At 53.9% G+C, this 17,469-nt stretch overlaps 7 protein-coding genes across 7 annotated transcripts; 3 read left to right on the top strand and 4 right to left on the bottom strand.

The window, feature by feature from the left end:
- Window positions 1-2,195: 2,195 nt before the first annotated feature.
- Window positions 2,196-5,513, top strand: UHO2_05434 (uncharacterized protein; the record flags this gene model as incomplete). Its single annotated transcript, XM_041560250.1, has 1 exon — window positions 2,196-5,513. One exon carries the CDS (start codon window positions 2,196-2,198, stop codon window positions 5,511-5,513), a length of 3,318 nt encoding a protein of 1,105 aa, XP_041416184.1.
- A 298-nt stretch (window positions 5,514-5,811) lies between these two features.
- UHO2_05433 (uncharacterized protein) lies at window positions 5,812-7,611 on the bottom strand (the record flags this gene model as incomplete). Its single annotated transcript, XM_041560249.1, has 1 exon — window positions 5,812-7,611. One exon carries the CDS (start codon window positions 7,609-7,611, stop codon window positions 5,812-5,814), a length of 1,800 nt encoding a protein of 599 aa, XP_041416183.1.
- Window positions 7,612-8,177: 566 nt separating this feature from the next.
- UHO2_05432 (putative nucleolar rRNA processing protein GAR1) lies at window positions 8,178-9,022 on the top strand (the record flags this gene model as incomplete). The annotated part of the gene is made up of 2 exons (XM_041560248.1): window positions 8,178-8,404; window positions 8,566-9,022. The coding sequence occupies 2 exons, from the start codon at window positions 8,178-8,180 to the stop codon at window positions 9,020-9,022; spliced, it is 684 nt and encodes a 227-aa protein (XP_041416182.1).
- A 301-nt stretch (window positions 9,023-9,323) lies between these two features.
- UHO2_05431 (putative OPT1 - High-affinity glutathione transporter) lies at window positions 9,324-11,816 on the bottom strand (the record flags this gene model as incomplete). The annotated part of the gene is made up of 1 exon (XM_041560247.1): window positions 9,324-11,816. The coding sequence occupies one exon, from the start codon at window positions 11,814-11,816 to the stop codon at window positions 9,324-9,326; it is 2,493 nt and encodes an 830-aa protein (XP_041416181.1).
- Window positions 11,817-12,652: 836 nt separating this feature from the next.
- UHO2_05430 (uncharacterized protein) lies at window positions 12,653-13,104 on the top strand (the record flags this gene model as incomplete). The annotated part of the gene is made up of 2 exons (XM_041560246.1): window positions 12,653-12,684; window positions 12,780-13,104. The coding sequence occupies 2 exons, from the start codon at window positions 12,653-12,655 to the stop codon at window positions 13,102-13,104; spliced, it is 357 nt and encodes a 118-aa protein (XP_041416180.1).
- A 317-nt stretch (window positions 13,105-13,421) lies between these two features.
- UHO2_05429 (uncharacterized protein) lies at window positions 13,422-14,468 on the bottom strand (the record flags this gene model as incomplete). Its single annotated transcript, XM_041560245.1, has 1 exon — window positions 13,422-14,468. The coding sequence occupies one exon, from the start codon at window positions 14,466-14,468 to the stop codon at window positions 13,422-13,424; it is 1,047 nt and encodes a 348-aa protein (XP_041416179.1).
- Window positions 14,469-15,057: 589 nt separating this feature from the next.
- Window positions 15,058-17,082, bottom strand: UHO2_05428 (putative DUR3 - Urea permease; the record flags this gene model as incomplete). Its single annotated transcript, XM_041560244.1, has 1 exon — window positions 15,058-17,082. The coding sequence occupies one exon, from the start codon at window positions 17,080-17,082 to the stop codon at window positions 15,058-15,060; it is 2,025 nt and encodes a 674-aa protein (XP_041416178.1).
- Between the last annotated feature and the right edge of the window lie 387 nt (window positions 17,083-17,469).

The following is a 17,469-nucleotide window of genomic DNA, read 5'->3' as shown; positions in this document are numbered from 1 at the left end:
ACGATTGTCGGGCAAGAGACAGAATGGCGCATAGTGCGAAATCGATGTGAGCTCTGGAAGCTGTACGCCGGCCATGGCAAGATGGTGGCCTTAGCTAGATGGCGACCTTGGCTCTTGACTGGCTTCTGTGGCTATGCCAAAATGTGTGCGCCTTACGGATCGTCGCGGAGGTGGAAAATGATCATTGTCGGTGAGGATAGATGGTGGAGATCGAGCGAAGAAGGCAGCTCGGCGGTGGCTGAATGCGACTGCCAAAGTCGTTGCTTTTGGAGAGCTGCAACTTACTAGTGCTTTACCTAAACTGATCCTGGAGCAGATCAAATGGTTGGTTTTGTGAGAGATTGAGTGAGAGGGACAGCCAAAAAGGTTGGCGGCGTCGTGTGTTGATAGAATGATGGACAAGAGAGGATGTTGGCGATGTGAAAGCAGCACATGAACCTTACACCGGCACAAATGGCTCGTGCGCGGTGGAGATTTCAGCTTTCAGGCTTGGACCTCGCGATCGGGATTGGAGAGAGAGTGCCGATTTGGAATCTTTGCGATTTTCCCGATTTCCAGTTGCCGGCGTGCCCGAAGAAGGTGAGATTTCCTTGCTCCTCCTCTGCTCTGAGTAAAGCAGCTTGCTCAATCATTCTGTCAATGAACGCTTGCGTGGAAGAGCGGATAGGACTGATCGCTCCTTCTGTGTTGGCCGAGGGAAGCTGCATTGTGCGTCGACGGCTGTGCTGAGGACCTGGTGAGAAGAAGACCGTGGCTAGCATCAAAGCAGCATTAAGCATGCCTGATGAGATGGAGACAAGAATGGGGCCTGTGCTTGCTGAAAGGCATCAAGAAGGTGAAAAAGAAAAGATTCATTGACCATCATCGTCGATTCATCTCGGACGATTATCGATCAGCGAAATGGAACTGGCGAGCTGGACAGAAGATCTTGAACGAGTTCAAGCGGATCGCTTTGCTATGCAAAGAAAATAGCGATAGACTGGTCCGATCCGCCTGAGCTGGCGATCGTCGACTGTCCACGCACAGCCGGTCAGATAGGAGTCGGCTTCGTTCCGTGTTGGCTTCGATGAGCGGCATGGTGAAAGCTTGTAAGCCAGCCTCGGCGATTCTGGCTCAAGCTGGATAGCAACAAGACATCTGGCTGATCCGACGTTGGTCTCGTGTGAAGCAAAGTTGGCTCTATCCAGGCGCCCGATTTGCGTTGTCAAGAAGCGCACAACTTGCTGCCACCGATGGCAGGCACAAAACCACACGAGCCAAAGATCTCTTTCTTACCTGTCCTGTCACCGCAGCTCGCCTATATGGCCAAAAAGAAAGAAGGCTCCGACTTCGGATTTGCCGAACAGCGTGTTTCTTCTCTCTTTCTCTGGCGCTTCTTCTCTCTGGCATTTCTTCCCAAATGTGCATTGAAATGGCCGGCAAAATAAGCTTAAGCTTTCGAATTTCCCACCTTTGACACGGGATCGCTTCGCATGGGTCGGGACCAGAAAAGTGCTCCAAGTTCCAAGCTCCAAGATGAGCGAGAGGAGCAGCAAGCGCTCCATCACGCAGGCACAGCGACGAGTACAATACGGCCACCGCCTGATGCCAACTGTTCATTCTCTCAGAGCAAACGCTTCATGCCTGTTGCCGATTGCGCCACGTTCTCACGGTTCTTCTCTCCTTACTCCTTATTTCTTCTTGGAAGGCACATGACCTTGGAGAAAGCCTCTCTCTCTCTCTCTCTCTCTCTCTCTCTCTCTCTCTCTTCTGCCGCTTCGGGATTGCCGACAGGGTCCACTCAGCTTTCCTAGCCGAGATGCCGTTCTAGCGGCGCAAGAAGCCCACGAGACTGTGGCTCTGGCTTGCCCCTCTTCAACACTTCTCCGCTGCCTCGAGGGCGCAAGGTATATAACCGTAACCGCCTTGAGGCCTGCTCCTGAGACCAGCCGCACCTCTTGTCGACTGTTGCCCTCTTGCTTTGGCATGCATATCCTCGTCTCTTCTTGACATTGCTATCCCCAACCCCTGTCCTCTTCCTACTCTGCTCACTTGGAACCGCATGGATCCTGTTCACGCCACTACCAATACCCCTTGGACATCATCACCACATTTCCGCTTAGCAAGCAAGCTCTCGAGACCGTTCATAACCTACTGACATCCCCTCGGCCAGCCATAGGCTTCTGCAGCTCCCATAGTCCTTGATCATGGCCACCATGACCACAGACAAGGTTTCTCCGGTGAGTATCTCATGCCACCAGCCCACTTTGGATGCCTTTTCCAATTCTTTTCTCGACTATTTGCTGCCGTCTCGTCCTGTCTTCCAAACACTCTCTGCTTCACAGCTCAAGTCCTTGGTCCAGGACAAGGTGCACCAGACCACAGATACCGCTCGTCTCTCAGCCACCGAGGTTCGTAAGCGGGCACAGTCGACCATGACGCGGGCACAGCGAAAGACCTCCTCGGCGTCCAACACGGCTGTCGAGCAGATGCAGTCGCTTCTCGACCAGCTAAACCGTACCCGAATCGTCAGCGATGTCAAGCTTCTCGGTCAAGCTCCTAATCTCATCCTCTCAGGTCTCTCGGCCCGAGGCTTGGACGATCGCAAGTTGCTTCTTGAGCAGCTCATCACGTTGCTTGCTAGCATGCCCGTCGCTTCCAACATCAGCCAGAAACTCTCTGATGCACTCATCGGCATCATCTGGGGCAATTTGCCTCATCCGCCTGTCTCGTTCATGGGTCGCGCCCATCGATTCCGACGGGCAGATGGTTCGGACAACAATATCATGAACCCAAAGCTTGGTGCTTCCAACCAGCCCTACTCGCGCAACGTTCAGCGAACTCAACCTCAGATGGTCAACCTACCCGACCCAGGCACCGTCTACGATTTGCTCCTGGCGCGTGACAGCTTCGAGCCCCACCCCACAGGCATCAGCTCTCTCCTCTTCAACTTTGCCAACATCATCATACACGACATCTTCTCGACTACACGAGAACCCGCTGCTCACTCGGCCATCAACCAACACTCATCCTATCTCGATCTGCAGGTGGTCTACGGTGCCAACATGGAGGAGCTGCAACGAGTCCGTACTGGCACACTTGGTCTTCTCAAAGCCGACACTGTCGGCGATTGGCGTATGGCCATGATGCCACCTGCCACCGCTGCGCTTGCCGTCCTCTTCAGCCGTAGCCACAACATCATTGCCAAGCGAATCTACGAAATCAACGAGGCCCACCGTTTCGATGACCTCGAAGGCGAGTCACTCGACGAAGAGCTCTTTGGCATCGCTCGCCTCGTCAACTGTGGTCTCTTTTTGCACATCATCCTCCGCGACTACATACCGGTCATCCTCAACACCAACGATGCCGAGTGGTACGTCAATCCTCTAGATCAGATTAAAAACTTTGGTGGCGTCGGCAGTCTGGAGCGTGGCATTGGCAACTCGGTCGCTGCCGAGTTCTCTGTGTTGTACCGCTGGCATGCAGCCGTCTCGCGCATGGACGAGGAGTGGATGAACGACTTCCTCGAGTCGCAATTCCCTGGTAAGAGACCCGAAGAGGTCTCTTCGCGCGAGTTTGTTGAGGCAGCCGCCGCGCTCAAGTCTCAATTCCATCACACCGATCCGAGCGAATGGAACCTTCACAACTGGGAGAGGGACGGCCAGGGCAAATTCAATGATGGTCTTCTCGCCCAAGTCATCAAGGATGCCGTCCAGGACGTCGCTGCTGCTTTCCGTGCTCGCGGTCACCCTAGCTGGTTCCGTCCTATTGAGATCCTCGGCATGCTCACGGCTCGCAAAGATTGGGCGCTCTGCACCATGAACGAGTTCCGACACTTCTTGGGTCTCAAGACCTACTCATCCTTCAGCGAGTGGAACCCTGACCCCAAGGTGTACAAGGCGGCCGAGATGCTGTACGGCGACATTGAGAATCTCGAGCTCTACCCAGGCCTCATGGCCGAAGAGGCCAAGCCCAGTATTCCTGGAAGTGGTCTTTGCCCCGGCTACACTATCTCGCGAGGTATCCTCAGCGACGCTGCTGCTCTCACTCGAGGGGATCGCTTCTACACGAACGACTTCTCCACCTCGAACCTGACGAGCCAAGGTTACCACTACTGCACCACGCCTCAGTCCGGCTCGCACGGTCTCATGGGCAAGCTCATCATGTCGACGCTACCCGGTCAGTTCCCGTACAACTCAATCTACGCGCTCTTCCCCTTCCGTGTACCGGACAGGACCATCAGCATGCTGAAGGAGAAGCGCACCCTCGAGCACTACGATACCTCCTACCCAGCTCCCGCCCGCAACTGGCACGTCATCGAATCGTACTCTGCTAGCAAGCACATCCTCGAAGACAGCCGCTACTTTGTTCCTCTGCCTTCGACCAAGTACGACGAGAACCTCATGACCTCGGCGATTCACTCGATCCCGCGTTGGCAAGACGAGGTGTCGGACTTCTACAGCATCAACACCGACACGCTCATGAAGGAGCACAGCGTCTCCTTCTCGCCTTCGGGTCGCCAGAGGATTGTCGATCTACTCGAGGTAGTCAACACCGTCTCAGCCCAGTTTACCTCGATCCTCTTCGCACTGCCCACAAGCGGCAGCCACGGAATGCAACTCGGAGTGTCGCCTCAGGACCTCTTTGCTACACTTGCCAAACCACTTGCCTACGCCATGTACGGCTCCTTTGACTTCCAAGGTCATCAGACCTGGCAGCTCGAGGAACAGGCCGAAGTCTGCACCCGTCGTCTCAAAAACCTCATCTGGGCTCGTCTCCACACCGTCGATGGCCTCCTTTCGCCCGTCTTTTCGCTCGTTCAGGGCATCTCCAACGTTGTCGGCGGACCCGGCAACATTGCTGTCAACGACCTAGCCAAGCAGTTCTACCACACTCTGTTTGCGTCCGGCAAGAACAACGACGAGCTCGTCAAGGACTGTCTGCACATGATGGTGTCGATGACGGCTACTCACTCGCTCGTACTGATGCAGGCTTTCAAGTGGTTCTTGGATGAGGAGAACGTGGAGCATCTCTCGGCCGTGTATACGCTTGCTCAGAAGAACGAGCCAGCCTCGAACGCAGAGCTGCGCAACCGCATCATGGAGGCTTACCGTCTCAACAGCATCACTCCTCCGCAGGGCAAGTTTGCCCTTCAGGCTGTTGGTCTTCCTGACGTTGATGGTAACAAGGTTCACGTTCAGGTCGGCGATGGCGTCTACATCTCGCCTTCGGCTCTCTATCGTGACCCTCATCTCTCTCAGGACCCTGAGCGCTTTTCGCCCAGCAGCAAGACTCCCGTTTGTCTCGGTCTCGGTGACACTCCCACACAATTGATCCTCGAAGTGGCCCTTCCTGCCATCGCCAAGCAGTTCTTCAAACACTCTGGTCTTGCTATGGCACCAGCTGGACCTCCTCCCGTCGTCAACGATGCTGGACCGACCGCGAACGAGAAGCTGCCGTACTTGGTTAGCAACCAGGGCAATGGCTATCCTCTTCCCATCAACACTTCGATGCACGTCATCTACGAGGCGTGATCAGAGGTTGTCAGGCTTTTTCAACCATCCGGGTCTTTCGACAACAGGATCCCTGCCGTGGTTCGTCTTTGTGTCTTGCCTAGTATCTCGCATCTTGTCTCGTTACTGTTCTGCTTGTTACGTTGTGCAAAGCTCTCATTGCAGATAGTCTGTCATTCTGTCACATCCCCGATCGTCAGTGATGCGTGCTGTAATATACGAATTGAAGTCGCTGGCTCATGGTGAAGGTACAAATACAAAAGACAAGGAAAGCTGATCTCTTGGGTCATCATTCGATGGTTTTCTGTGTCAAGTAAATCTATTGAAGCTTGCTTATGGCCGAAGCCAGCTTATCTGCCTGGTCCTTCACCTCGATTCGTCGACGCAATCTCTCTTCATGCACAAGCGCTTCTTCACGGATATTTGAGCTGGTTCTAGTCGTCGCTGCCTGATCGCTAAGGATCGAACTGCAGAAGTAGAAGCAGAGCTTTCGCTGCGCCAGTCTCAAGGATTTGCTCGACCACGTTAGGAGCGGGTCGTGAGAGGATGCATGCGCTGCAAGGTCCTCGAGGAAAAAATGCAGATCTGCGATCGCATTGGTCAGCGACGGCATCTGGGCGGCGATGAATGCCTGTTGGCAGGGCAGAGAGCAAAGCTTGGCTACTATGAGGAACCGTGGCTCGACGTCGTCTTGGTGAGCGAAAGTTGGTAGAAGCTGTTCGCGTGCAAGGAGTTGACTGAGATCTTGCAACAGCTGCAGATTAATAGCGTCGGCACCGCCTGGGCCAACTTCTGCGTCCAACGAGAGCCGTGAAAGCAGCCACATGGATGCATCATCCAGCGACGTGAAAGCCAGTTTGCTAGGATCCCTACCGGCTGGCACATGCTGTGAGTGCTCTTTGCGTTGGATGGGCTGGGATGGAAGGAATGGGACCAAGTGAACCAGCTTTTCCAGGGCTGTGGCGGCCAGAGACGCGTCGGCGTCCACTCGAGTTTTCGAGGCTGAAACAGGTACCAAGTCGACATGCGACGAGGTCGGCAGTGAGGCTGGTTCGTCAACCGGATCATCTGGCTCGAGCGGCGGTGGCTCGTCATCATCGTTGTTTTCTTGCAGTGACTCGAGAAGAGATCGGACCAGACATGTCGAGTCCGGAGTCGGCGCTGATGCAGACAAAAGCGCCGAAGCTGGTTTGCTGGATGCGAGGGGCTTTGTCAGGCCCGACAGGCTTGCGATGTCTAGATGTCGGAGCGTATACGCATATGCCATGAGCACAGCATAAAGGTTGTAGACCAGGTTGACGGGGGCAGGACCTCCGCTCCTCGTCGAGGCCGCGCTTTGCCCTCGCAAAATCTTCTCGAGCGATGCGCTGAACGCAAATACCTCGTCCGGGTCTCGACTGGAAAAGTCGGGACAGGCATCTGAAGTCTCAAACCATGGAGTGGACTGCCATGCCCTCTTGGGAGCAGGCTGGGTTGGAGCGCGATCGGGAGGCGACTGTGCGGCTATCAGGACACCTTGCTTCGTGGCTGAAGTCTCCACTGGCGCCAGACGATCGGCCTTCCTTTCCAGTCGCTGCATGAGTTGAGATGCAGTTTGTGGATCCTTGATGGCCTCCAAGAACTTCTGCTTTTCCTTGGGAGTGAGCATCGCAAGGAGAGCCTCAGACGAAGCAGATTCGATTTGGTCAGCCGTGATGTTGGCTCTTAGACCAGCAGCCTGGTCAATGTCCTCGTCATCGTCGCTTTCTTCTTCCTCTTGTGTATCCTCTTGTCTCTGTCGCGTCGCTCTTGCATCCTTCTCGAGACGATCCAGGATGCCGACAACCTTTTGCCGGTCGCCATCCTCTGCCAAGAGCTCAGGGGAACCGACAGCAAGGCTGATAGCAGACGAAGAGAAGGCAGCCGAGCAGTCTTGATGCTCGCGTCTGCGGAAGCAGATCAGCGAGCAGAACGGAACGTTGCATCTCGGACAGTTGTACGTTGCGGGTTGTGCGTAGCAGATGTTACAAAGTCGAGCTGATGCGGCTCTGCTTGAAGTTGGAACTGGAAGGAGGTCCTGCTCCCGCGCCTTGTCTCGACGGACAGTTTGTGAGATGTTGAACAGGTCCGACAGAGACATGCTAATCAATCAGCGTCCTGTAGTTTTGTCCAGCCTGGTGGCCAGGTTCGTGATCATAATCGATCTTATAGCAAGCGCTTGCCGTACTGACGATGTAGGAAGTGGCCCAGAAGGGTGAGGTTGCGGTGGTGAGGTTGTGGTGGTGAGGTTGTGGTGGTGAGGTTGCGACAAGTGAATCGGCTTTTTGACTTTTCAAGCTGGACCCTGCATTGCTGGAGCCTGTGGAGGGTGAACTCTGACTCGTGCGAGAAAGGGTTGCTCTACTGTATTTCGAAAAGAGTCGGCTCCGATTTTTTCGCTGGGGATTTGCCCTCTTCAGAAGAACCGCTTTTAGGGAAATTTTTGACTTTTTTGGACGTTTTACGCACAGAAACCTTTGGCTGACCCTGGAGGAACATGATCCTAACACCGAGCAAGCTTGCTCACCATCACCATTCCTACACCTCAGCCGCGACAACTCTTGACGACAGCAGAGCGGATCAGCATCTTCCTCGCTCCTACATCGATAACTTGACAGGAACCCGCATCGCACCGAAGATCCGCGTCACTTATTACTCACATATACGATGTCGTTCCGTGGAGGACGAGGAGGAGGTGACCGCGGAGGTCGTGGCGGCTTCTCATCGCGAGGTGGTCGAGGTGGCTTTGGCGGTGGAGGACGTGGTGGATATGCCAACGCTGGCCCTCCCGAGGCAGTGCAGCCCATGGGTTCCTTCCTTCACGCCGTTGAGGGCGAGATGCTTTGCCAATCGACCGATGCTAAGCACGTCCCATACTTCAATGCTCCTATCTAGTACGTACATCTGGCGCAGATTCAACAGCACCCTCAGAATTGTCAGAGAAGCCCTGTCGGCTCCCTTGGCTCGCCTTTCACTGCTTCTTTTTGCGGACTTTATGCTGACTTTCACTTACAATCTTTTGCTCTGAACTCTCCTCTTTCATGCAACCCAACAGCCTCGAAAACAAGTCTCAGATCGGCAAGGTCGACGAGATTCTCGGACCTATCAACGAGGTCTATTTCACAATCAAGATGGACCCAGGCATGGTTGCAACATCATTCAAGACCGACGACAAGGTCTACATTTCCGGCGAGAAGCTCTTGCCAATCGAGCGATTCTTGCCAAAACCTAAATCATTGACAAAAGCACCAAAGAAGAAGGGCGGGCGAGGCGGTGCTGGTGGTGCTCCCCGTGGTCGTGGTGCACCAAGAGGCCGAGGTGGCTTTGGCGGTGGACGTGGTGCTCCCGGCGGACGTGGTGGTTTCGGTGGTGGACGCGGCGGCGGATTCAGCGGTGGTCGTGGCGGAGGTTTCGGCGGCGGACGAGGTGGTGGATTTGGAGGTGGACGTGGTGGTGCTGGTGGTCGTGGCGGTGGATTCGGTGGCCGAGGTCGCGGACGTGGTGGCTACTAAGCTCAAGCAATCTGCTACTTGTCAGCTCTACCGTTCAGGACTCTTACATCATCACCACATTCGTTCCGGCATTGTCTCTTTTCATCTTTTGTGTATTTGTGTTAGTATTGACCCGCTCCTTCGTTTCGGCATCAGATTTCATTCCCAATATCCATGGTTTGTGGTCACGACATGGTCAACAGCGAACCTGCCATTCAGACTGCGAAGCGTTTCACACCGTGCATGAAGGAATGCGGTCGGCGTCGATGGAAACAGAACTAGAAAATGGATTGCAAGCATCTTAAAAAGGCAACAAGAAAGTCTATGTAGGTCTGCAATGTTCGGCATCTTGCAAAGGGTTCGCGGCCCAATGCGGAACCGGAGCGTACTTGAGCAGTGTCAATGTCAGCACAAAGATGGTTAGAGCATTGACACTTGCACCGGCATCCAACGCTGCTGAGAAGACGTAGTTGAACTTTTCGAACCAGACCGGGTGCTTTTCGCGGAGATGCTTCTGTGAGAGCCAGGAGAAGAAGAAGCCAGTCATGATGACATTTGTCGGCACAGCTGGAGGCAAGGCGGCCGAATGCAGAATGATGGGAAAGGCGACCTTTGGCAGCCACTTTGTCTTGTACTTCTTGAACAGCAAGTATGGAATGAGCGGCAGAAGCGCACCAACGAGGAAGCCAGAGTAGAGTTTGCGATAATCGCCAGAGAAGAACTCTGCTGGTCCGACAAGACCCCAAATGACAGAAGCTGAGAAGAAGATGTGCACTTTTCGTCCATCCCACTGACCTGAAGGGTCTTCAATTGTGCCATCCAGGAAGGCGCGGTAGCCTGAAGCGGGATCGAGAACAATGTTGACGACGATCAAATTGACCACGCATCCTACCATGGTTCCCCACAGCTGTGTAACGAACATGTGCTTGGGCGGAATCTTGATGTAGTGACCGAGCTTAAGATCGTTGACCAAGTCAAGTGCTTGGTTGAGGGACATGTATGCCATAGTCTTGAACAAGATGTTACCGATCGGGTTGCCCGGCATGATGTATCCGATGACAAACTCAGAGATGATGTTGAGACCAACACCTGTATCCGAGACCGCTCTGAGGATGCCAAGAGGAGCAATGAAGAGGAGGCCCATGAAGATGGCAAGCAGGAGGGCCCACACTGGCAACTGCAATGCTGGCGTCAACACAACCAGCATAATGGAGGCTGTAGTAGAGAGCGCAAAGGTGGTGGCGTACCATTTGCGAGGGACAGGTTCGTAGGCTCGCATTAGGCGATTATGCACATCATCGTGGACGGCATTGCTGGCAGCCTTCTTAATGTCCTTCCAGTGCCACAGCAAGACGTGAGTGACAGTGCTTGTCAGGGTTGCAAAGCCAAGACCGTACGAGAGCGCAAAGTACGGTGTGAGGAGCATAGGTTTCTGCTCTACCCACGCGTTTGCATTGAGGGTGTTGTCCTTATTGAGCAGTGTATCGACTGCGAACTTCTTGTGCTCCTTGTCGTACAGCCCAGCGCTGAGGATTTCGGGGAAGTCCTGAGCATTCCAAAAGTTAAAGCCCCAATAGAGGATAGGCATGACGATGTACATCATGCCTGCGAATCCAGCAAAGAAGTTGAGCGCTGCCCACCATGGCTGGTAGAACGGTCCGCTCATACCAGCTGCGTTCCAGTCAAAAGTGAGATTGAGGAAGCCGAGACCATGGTAGCCAGAGCTGAGGAATCGGAAGGCTGGGATCTTGTTGTCGACCAAGCAGAGCATCGCTACGCTGGACAAGGTGGGTGCGATCAAGGCTGGCAGGAATTGATACATGTAGATTCCGACAAAGGCGAATGCGAAGAGGCGGAGTCGAGCGCGGGTATTGGGTGCCTCCTTGTCGTGTAGTGTGTGGAAGAGTGAAGTAGTAACGAGGGTGCTGGGCCAGATCATTGAAGTCGGCTTGACGAGCAAATTGGTCACCATCCCAGCAAAACCAAAGCCAAGCACCTGGGTAGTGATGAGAAGGGTCAAGGACGAAAGCCAATTCATGTGCTGATGGTAGAAGAGTTCCTGGATGTTGATAATATCACTGGCGTAGGCTGATGTGGCGCCGGAAGAGGCGATGATGGCGACAAGCATGTGCTCCTTGATGCTGAACGGTCCCGGGTTAAGCTGCACTGACCACTTGGCGACTCGAATCGTTCGTTCTGGTAGACGATTTGCTAGCCATCGGCCCATTGGCAGGGACGTCAAGATAACAAAGTAGCTGCTGAAAGAAGGCGAGTTGGACTTGTAGAAGAAGAGTTGTGCTATCGCAGCACCGATGATACAGAAAAAGGTACCGATAACAAGTGCTCTCCACGTTAGTGCCGGAAGGGTGGGGTCGTCATGCTCGGGCACCGCCTTGCTGACAAGGTGCATAGGATCATCAGGATCATACTTTTCAGATATCGAACCTGTCGAGACATGTCTGCGGCCAGCACGATGTCTTGACTTGCTGCGGCCTAGCTCGTATGCCTCTTCATCCGCACCTGCTCCCGACGCTGACGCGGGTCCGAGCATAAGAGCATTCTCGCCTTGCTCATGCTCGTCATCGTCATCTTCAACGGCGTCTGCATACCGCTTGCTCGGCCGTTGACCTAGCTCGTACTGGTCCATTTGGATGGTTGTGGCGTCCTCGTCCGAGTCCTGACCCAGAGCACGTTGCTGGTGGCTGCTAAATTTTGATGAAGAAGGACGAGACCGCGACCTTCTGGCGATGTAAGGAAGGGTATGATTGACCTCTGCGCCTCCGGGCGGAGACTTTTGCGAGGACTTGTTGTGCATATCAAGACGTGCACATGGGGGGGGGCATGGGTTCAAGAATCAAGGAAAGTGCTTGTACTGATGACCCTATGAGGTGGGCTCGAGCGAGGCATGTAAGAAAGCTGGCACTCACCAAAACTTGCTCAGGGTCCAACGTGGCGGTCCAGATCTTGCAAAAATTAAGCTTGGCACCGCCCGATATTCGGACTGTGAGATCGACACTTTCAACAATTCAGAGCAAGGTTGAATCGCATAGTCACAGGTCGAAATCGCCGATACGTTCGACGCGTCTCGCCTCCCACACCACGCTTGATGACGCACTTGTGAGCAGCATCCTTGTCGCCACCAATCACAACAGCAAGAGCGTTCAAGTGGCAGGATCGACGGCCGCTTACCACAATGTCTGACTATCTGTAGCCCGCTTTCGACTGCGGCTGCTATTTTCAGCTTCGAGCTTTTCTTCTCACCGTCCGGCGACTGATCTGGAGTAGCTAATGACGTGAGGCCGCTCTTCTCTGTGCAGCTGCATTGCTGAGTGGTAGCCGCACCGGATTGCATTGCTTCGCTTGTGCCCTTCCCTAGCCGACTGCGAAGCCAAAGTTAGAAACGTTGCTTCCCGAGCCTCACTCCGGGTCCACAGCTAGGTGCTTTGCTGCTGCAAGGCAGCGTATAGTCCTGTCTTGTCCCGCTTCTGGCTCCTAATCTGAATCTTGTCTGCAGAAGCATGCTGCCGAGCGTCAGCGTGCACGCCCTATGAGAGAATTACTGGCCTGGACGTATATATAACTTCTGACTGATTCGAGTTGTATTTCTCTTCCCACACCACATCTTTGTTTCCAATATACACATCAGCAAACATGTCGACCAAGGCCCAGTACGAGACCCACACGTAAGTATATCGACGAGCATCCTCTTTGCCAGCTTTCCATGTTTTGAACTCCCATGTTCACGCCCGTGTCCACTTTGCCTCTTCTCGATCTATAGCTCCGACGGTGACCAGCGCAACGCCCCTGGCCCCAACCCCGATGTCGGTATGCACCATGACGACAACCGAAAGGACCACGAGAAGGGCCAGCCGGAGTCACACCAGTCTCTCGACTCGAAGGACGAGAAGTCGCTCAAGAACAAGCTTGCCCAGGCCGGCAAGGAGGAAAAGGAGGCTCGTGAAGCCGAGCAGGCCAAGCAGCAGGAGAAGCCTACCGATGCAGCAAGGAAGCATGGTAACTCCCCTAGTCGTGGTGCCAAGGTTGATGAGCAAATTGAAGAAGAAGAACGCAAGATGCTGGAAGCCAAGGGCATCAAGACCTAAGCCTCTTGTCTCGCAACCTAAACGCTCGTCATCGAGCTCGTGTCATTCCCCACGCCTTGACCAACATTGTCAGTGCTTAGCAACAGCGACACGGTCACACTCATTCCATTGTATCAGTAGTAATGAAGAAAACATTGTCCTCATAATTAGACGTCACAACACAACATACTCCGCGTGTGTGTGTGTGTTCTGGTCGTTTGTCTGTCTTGAGTAGGAAAGATGAGCATTGTAGTCGGTTGCGATGATGTTACAGATGACAGAAGAGGTATAGGAACCAAAGACAGCGACATTAGGCTGTGGGAGCGCGATGAAGCGAATCAGAGATTGAACCTGCTCGAACCGTGCCCCGTACGAGAAGCTGATGGTGTTGGACGTTCCGACTCGGACTCTACTACGATCGGGTTGTCAGCTGTTCCTGCAGCATTGGTGGGTGGAATGTTAGTTGTGCTTGGAAGGGCAGAGTTGCCAGATGGCGCGGCGTTGCCAAGTAACGGGTGCTGTGCTTGTTGTACACCGTTGACATGGACAGAGCTTCCTTCTGGCGTCGAGATATGGACGGTTTCATTGCCGTGATGGTCGACATTACGAGTGACTGTCTCTTTACGGCCGTTGACGATGCGAGTGGTGGTGCTTTGGCTGGTGCCCGAGAAGCCTCCGTACATGGTGCTCGATGAGCTACTGCTCATACCGAAGCCATGGCCGAAGCGAGTTGCTGACTGCATTCCCATGGGCGGGCCCGAAGGGGCTCGTGATGATGCAGACGGCGCTCCAAAACCAAAGGCCATGGTATCGGCCATTCTACGATGGTTCTGGAAGAAAGGATGGTTGTCGCCAAACAGGCCGCCACCCATAGGCTGGCCCGGGTTGTTCATTCGGAAAGGATCGCTGCCTCCACCTCTTCCACCCATGTTGCCGCCCGTAGATCCAAACTCTTTGTTGAACATCATGTTGAATAGTTCGAAAGGGTCGAAGCCTTCCGCACCAAACGGTCTTCCCGCACGTCGGCCCGCCTGAGCTCTCCTTGCTGAATCCGCACTGGACTCCCACATGAAAGAGAAAGGAACGCCATTAGGGCTAGTACCGAAGTGTTTGCGGCTCGCGTCGTCTTCGTAAGCTTGGAAGCCTCCAGCGCTTCCTGGCCCAAAGGCATCATACTCTCGTCGTTTGCGATCATCGGAAAGCAGCTCGTATGCTTCTCCGACAATCTTGAAACGGGCTGTTGCTTGTTCCTTTTCCGCAGGTGGTGCTCGATCTGGGTGGTTCTTGAGTGCAAGCTTCTTGTAGGCTGATTTGATCTCGGATGGGCTGCAACCCCGCTGAAGCCCAAGCACGTCGTAAGGGTCAATCTCTGGGAAGCGGTTCATCGTGATGGTAGATGGTAGATGGTAGATGGTAGCTGGTAGCTGATGTTGCCCGTAACTGAATCGTACCGTTGATGTGCAAGGCTATCGCGTTGCTCTATGATGGTGTGGATGTGTGGATGTGTGGATGTGTGGATGTGTGAATGTGTGGATGTGTATCACTGCCCTCAGGACAGGTCTCTTGTCGTCATTTACGGTGTTGGTCGAAAAGATAATGTTGAAGAGGATGATAGATAACAAAAGTGGTGTGTGGCACTGATAAGCGCATGCGGAGATGGTCCAAGCTTTCTTTCGAAATTTCGGCTGGCTTCGGACTCAGGCAGCAGCTCACTCAGTCAGCTGCTCAGCTCCAGCACCGACATTGACCGCTGTCGAACTTGGCGAGCTGAGCAGATAGTTGTCGTAACTGTGCCAATCCACACATCACATCGAGTCCACTCACTGTCTCAATCGCATCCGCACAAATTGGTCTTTTCAGTGCTAGTACAGCCAATCCAATCTTGGAGGCCTCTTGATTGAGACAATGGATGGTATAAGAAGACACATGTCTACGCTCAGTGGCTCTCGGAGATCCTTACCGTCGGGTGTTGTTCTACAGAGAAGTGTTTGCGGTTTCCTTCTCGACCTTGCCGTTCTTACCGACAATGTCCTTTCCAATACCTCTCAAGATGTCGGCAAGCTCATGTCTCGACTCCCAGATAGGCAGAACGCCCACCGCTAGCGTCGTCCATAGTAGCCAGATGAATCCGAGCCAGATATAAGCCGCCAAGCCGGTTGAGTTCCAAACCTTTCGCGATGCAAGGCAAGCTGGGATCAGAACGCAAAGCGTGAAGCAAGCCGCTACGCTGACCCAGCTGGTGAATCGCAGAGTCTTGCGAAGCTCGTCGGCATCCAGACCAGCAGCTTTGACGTAGTCAATGGTCTCGAGAGTGTAGGCTACCTTCTCGCTCTCAAGTGGAGATTTTTCCGCATCAGGCGTACTGGGAGAGGCGAGTCCAGAGTTGGCCGCCATTCGCTCGACAGCGTCTTCCGGGGCGTTAATGCTACGTGTCAGAACAAAGTGGTCTTCCGTCTCTGGACGGAGCAAGCTGCCAACGACCGTGATGATGGCAGAGACTCCGAGGGATACCACGTTTCCAGCTAGGGTGGGATAGTCTTTTCCTGTAGTAGCGACCGAGACTTGGTTGTAAAGGCAGCTTGCAGTTACGAGCCATGTTACCACACCGCACAGGATACCAACCATCATGGCGACAATGCATGCCAGCCTGTTGGTACGCTTCCAAACCAGACCGCAGAAGATGGGCACGACAGCGGGAGCGATAATGATCCCCTGAGCCAGGTAGAGCCAACCAAGAGAGATACCGGCGTAGTGGAAAATGGTACCAAAGAGAGACATTACTACGGCCCAGATGAGCACACCGGCGTGGCTCATGATGAAGATTTCGCGCTTGCTTGCGTTCGGCCTGATGTAGGGCTTGTACACATCGAAGGTGAGCACCGACGCAACAGCGACTTGCTGGGCGGATGAGGCTGAAGTGACAGCAAGGAAAAGGATGATCAGGATAGCAACAGCACCACCTCTTCCCGCCAAAGCGACACCCGCTGCTGGCGCAGAGAGACCCGCAGTGATGTCGTCAGCACTCAGGGCTGGCATGAGCGGGTCACCGGAGAACAGGAGGCCCCTTGCGCTCAGCCCCATGGTCATGGAGAACAGGAAAGGAATCGCAAACCATGCCGAACCTCCCAGGAGGAAAGCTCGAGCTGCTGAGGATGGGCGTGAACTGATCGAACGTTGGTGATACGACTGATCGCAGAAGACCGTCCCTAAATTCCCTATTACGTTGATCACCCCGAACACAAGCCCGGGTGTACTTCTGAAGGTCAAAGGACTACCAAAAGCATTACCATGAATGGTGTTTGATGTTGATAGAAGCTTGACCATTTCAGTCACGCTTCCGATGGTTGGCGACGTACACCAAACCTTGAAAAAGAAATAAAAAATAATGATTAAAAGGCCCACGGTGTGCGTGTAGTCGGCAAGCAAAGTAGCGCGCATTCCTCCAACAAGGACGTAGCAGGCAACACCGAGAGGGATGAGCCAGATGGCTGCCAGAGTAGGGATACCGGTAAGAGTGCTAGCGACGGCAGATCCACCAACTACCAGCTGGGACGAGACCAGCAAGTTGGTTGCGAGCGCGAAGAAAAGAAAAATGCAATGCGACAATTTGCCCCATCGTACCTTCAATACTTCGAGGAAAGTGCTGCAAAACGGGGCGTTCAGCTTGATCTGGCATGCCATGATTGAACATAACAGGATCTGTATGGTTGCGCCAGCAGCATACCAGTAGCCGCCCGAAACCCCGAGTTTTGTAGTAACTGCGGTGGATTGTAGGAGAGTCGACGACCAAGTCCAGGCAGAGCAGATACCCGCTGCGACCAGGCCCGGTTTGACGGATCGAGAGGCGGAGGCGAATTCATCTGTGTCCTTGATGGATCTGTTGGTATAGCGTTGCTGGATGAAGGAAAGGAGGACCATGAAAGCAGCAAAGAAGAAACCGAGGCCGCAAACGACGGCCCAGCCGGCTCCCTCGGGGAGCACTTTGATAGTTGCAGCCATTGCGTGCAAGCCTGAAGAGAGGAGGAAAGGATAGGGTCTGGAGGTCTCTGTAATACGCTTCTACTGGGTACCTTCAAGGGTTGACGGGACGAGAGAAATTGTAGAAAGCCAAACTTATATACAGACTCATCTCTTGGGAAACAGGGTAACCACCTGTGGCTGGACGATCCTGACAGATATCAATTGGCTTCTACAGATTCTCTTTGGCCAAACGATGTGTCGAAGCAGCGACGATATCTGGGAAGCGTTGGAATCAAATGCTTATCAGTGGATCCTTATCTCATCGATCCGTCGTCCTGGCTAAAGCTTTCTCGATCAAACCGCCTTTCCTTGGACCTTGAATCCTCCACAGTCCCCGCAATCGACCGACGGAGCAAGGTGCCAGGA

The sequence above is a fragment of the Ustilago hordei genome, assembly GCF_900519145.1.
Source record: "Ustilago hordei strain Uho2 genome assembly, contig: UHO2_contig_13, whole genome shotgun sequence".
Lineage (NCBI taxonomy): Eukaryota > Fungi > Basidiomycota > Ustilaginomycetes > Ustilaginales > Ustilaginaceae > Ustilago > Ustilago hordei.
This window is presented reverse-complemented; position numbering and strand designations above follow the sequence as displayed.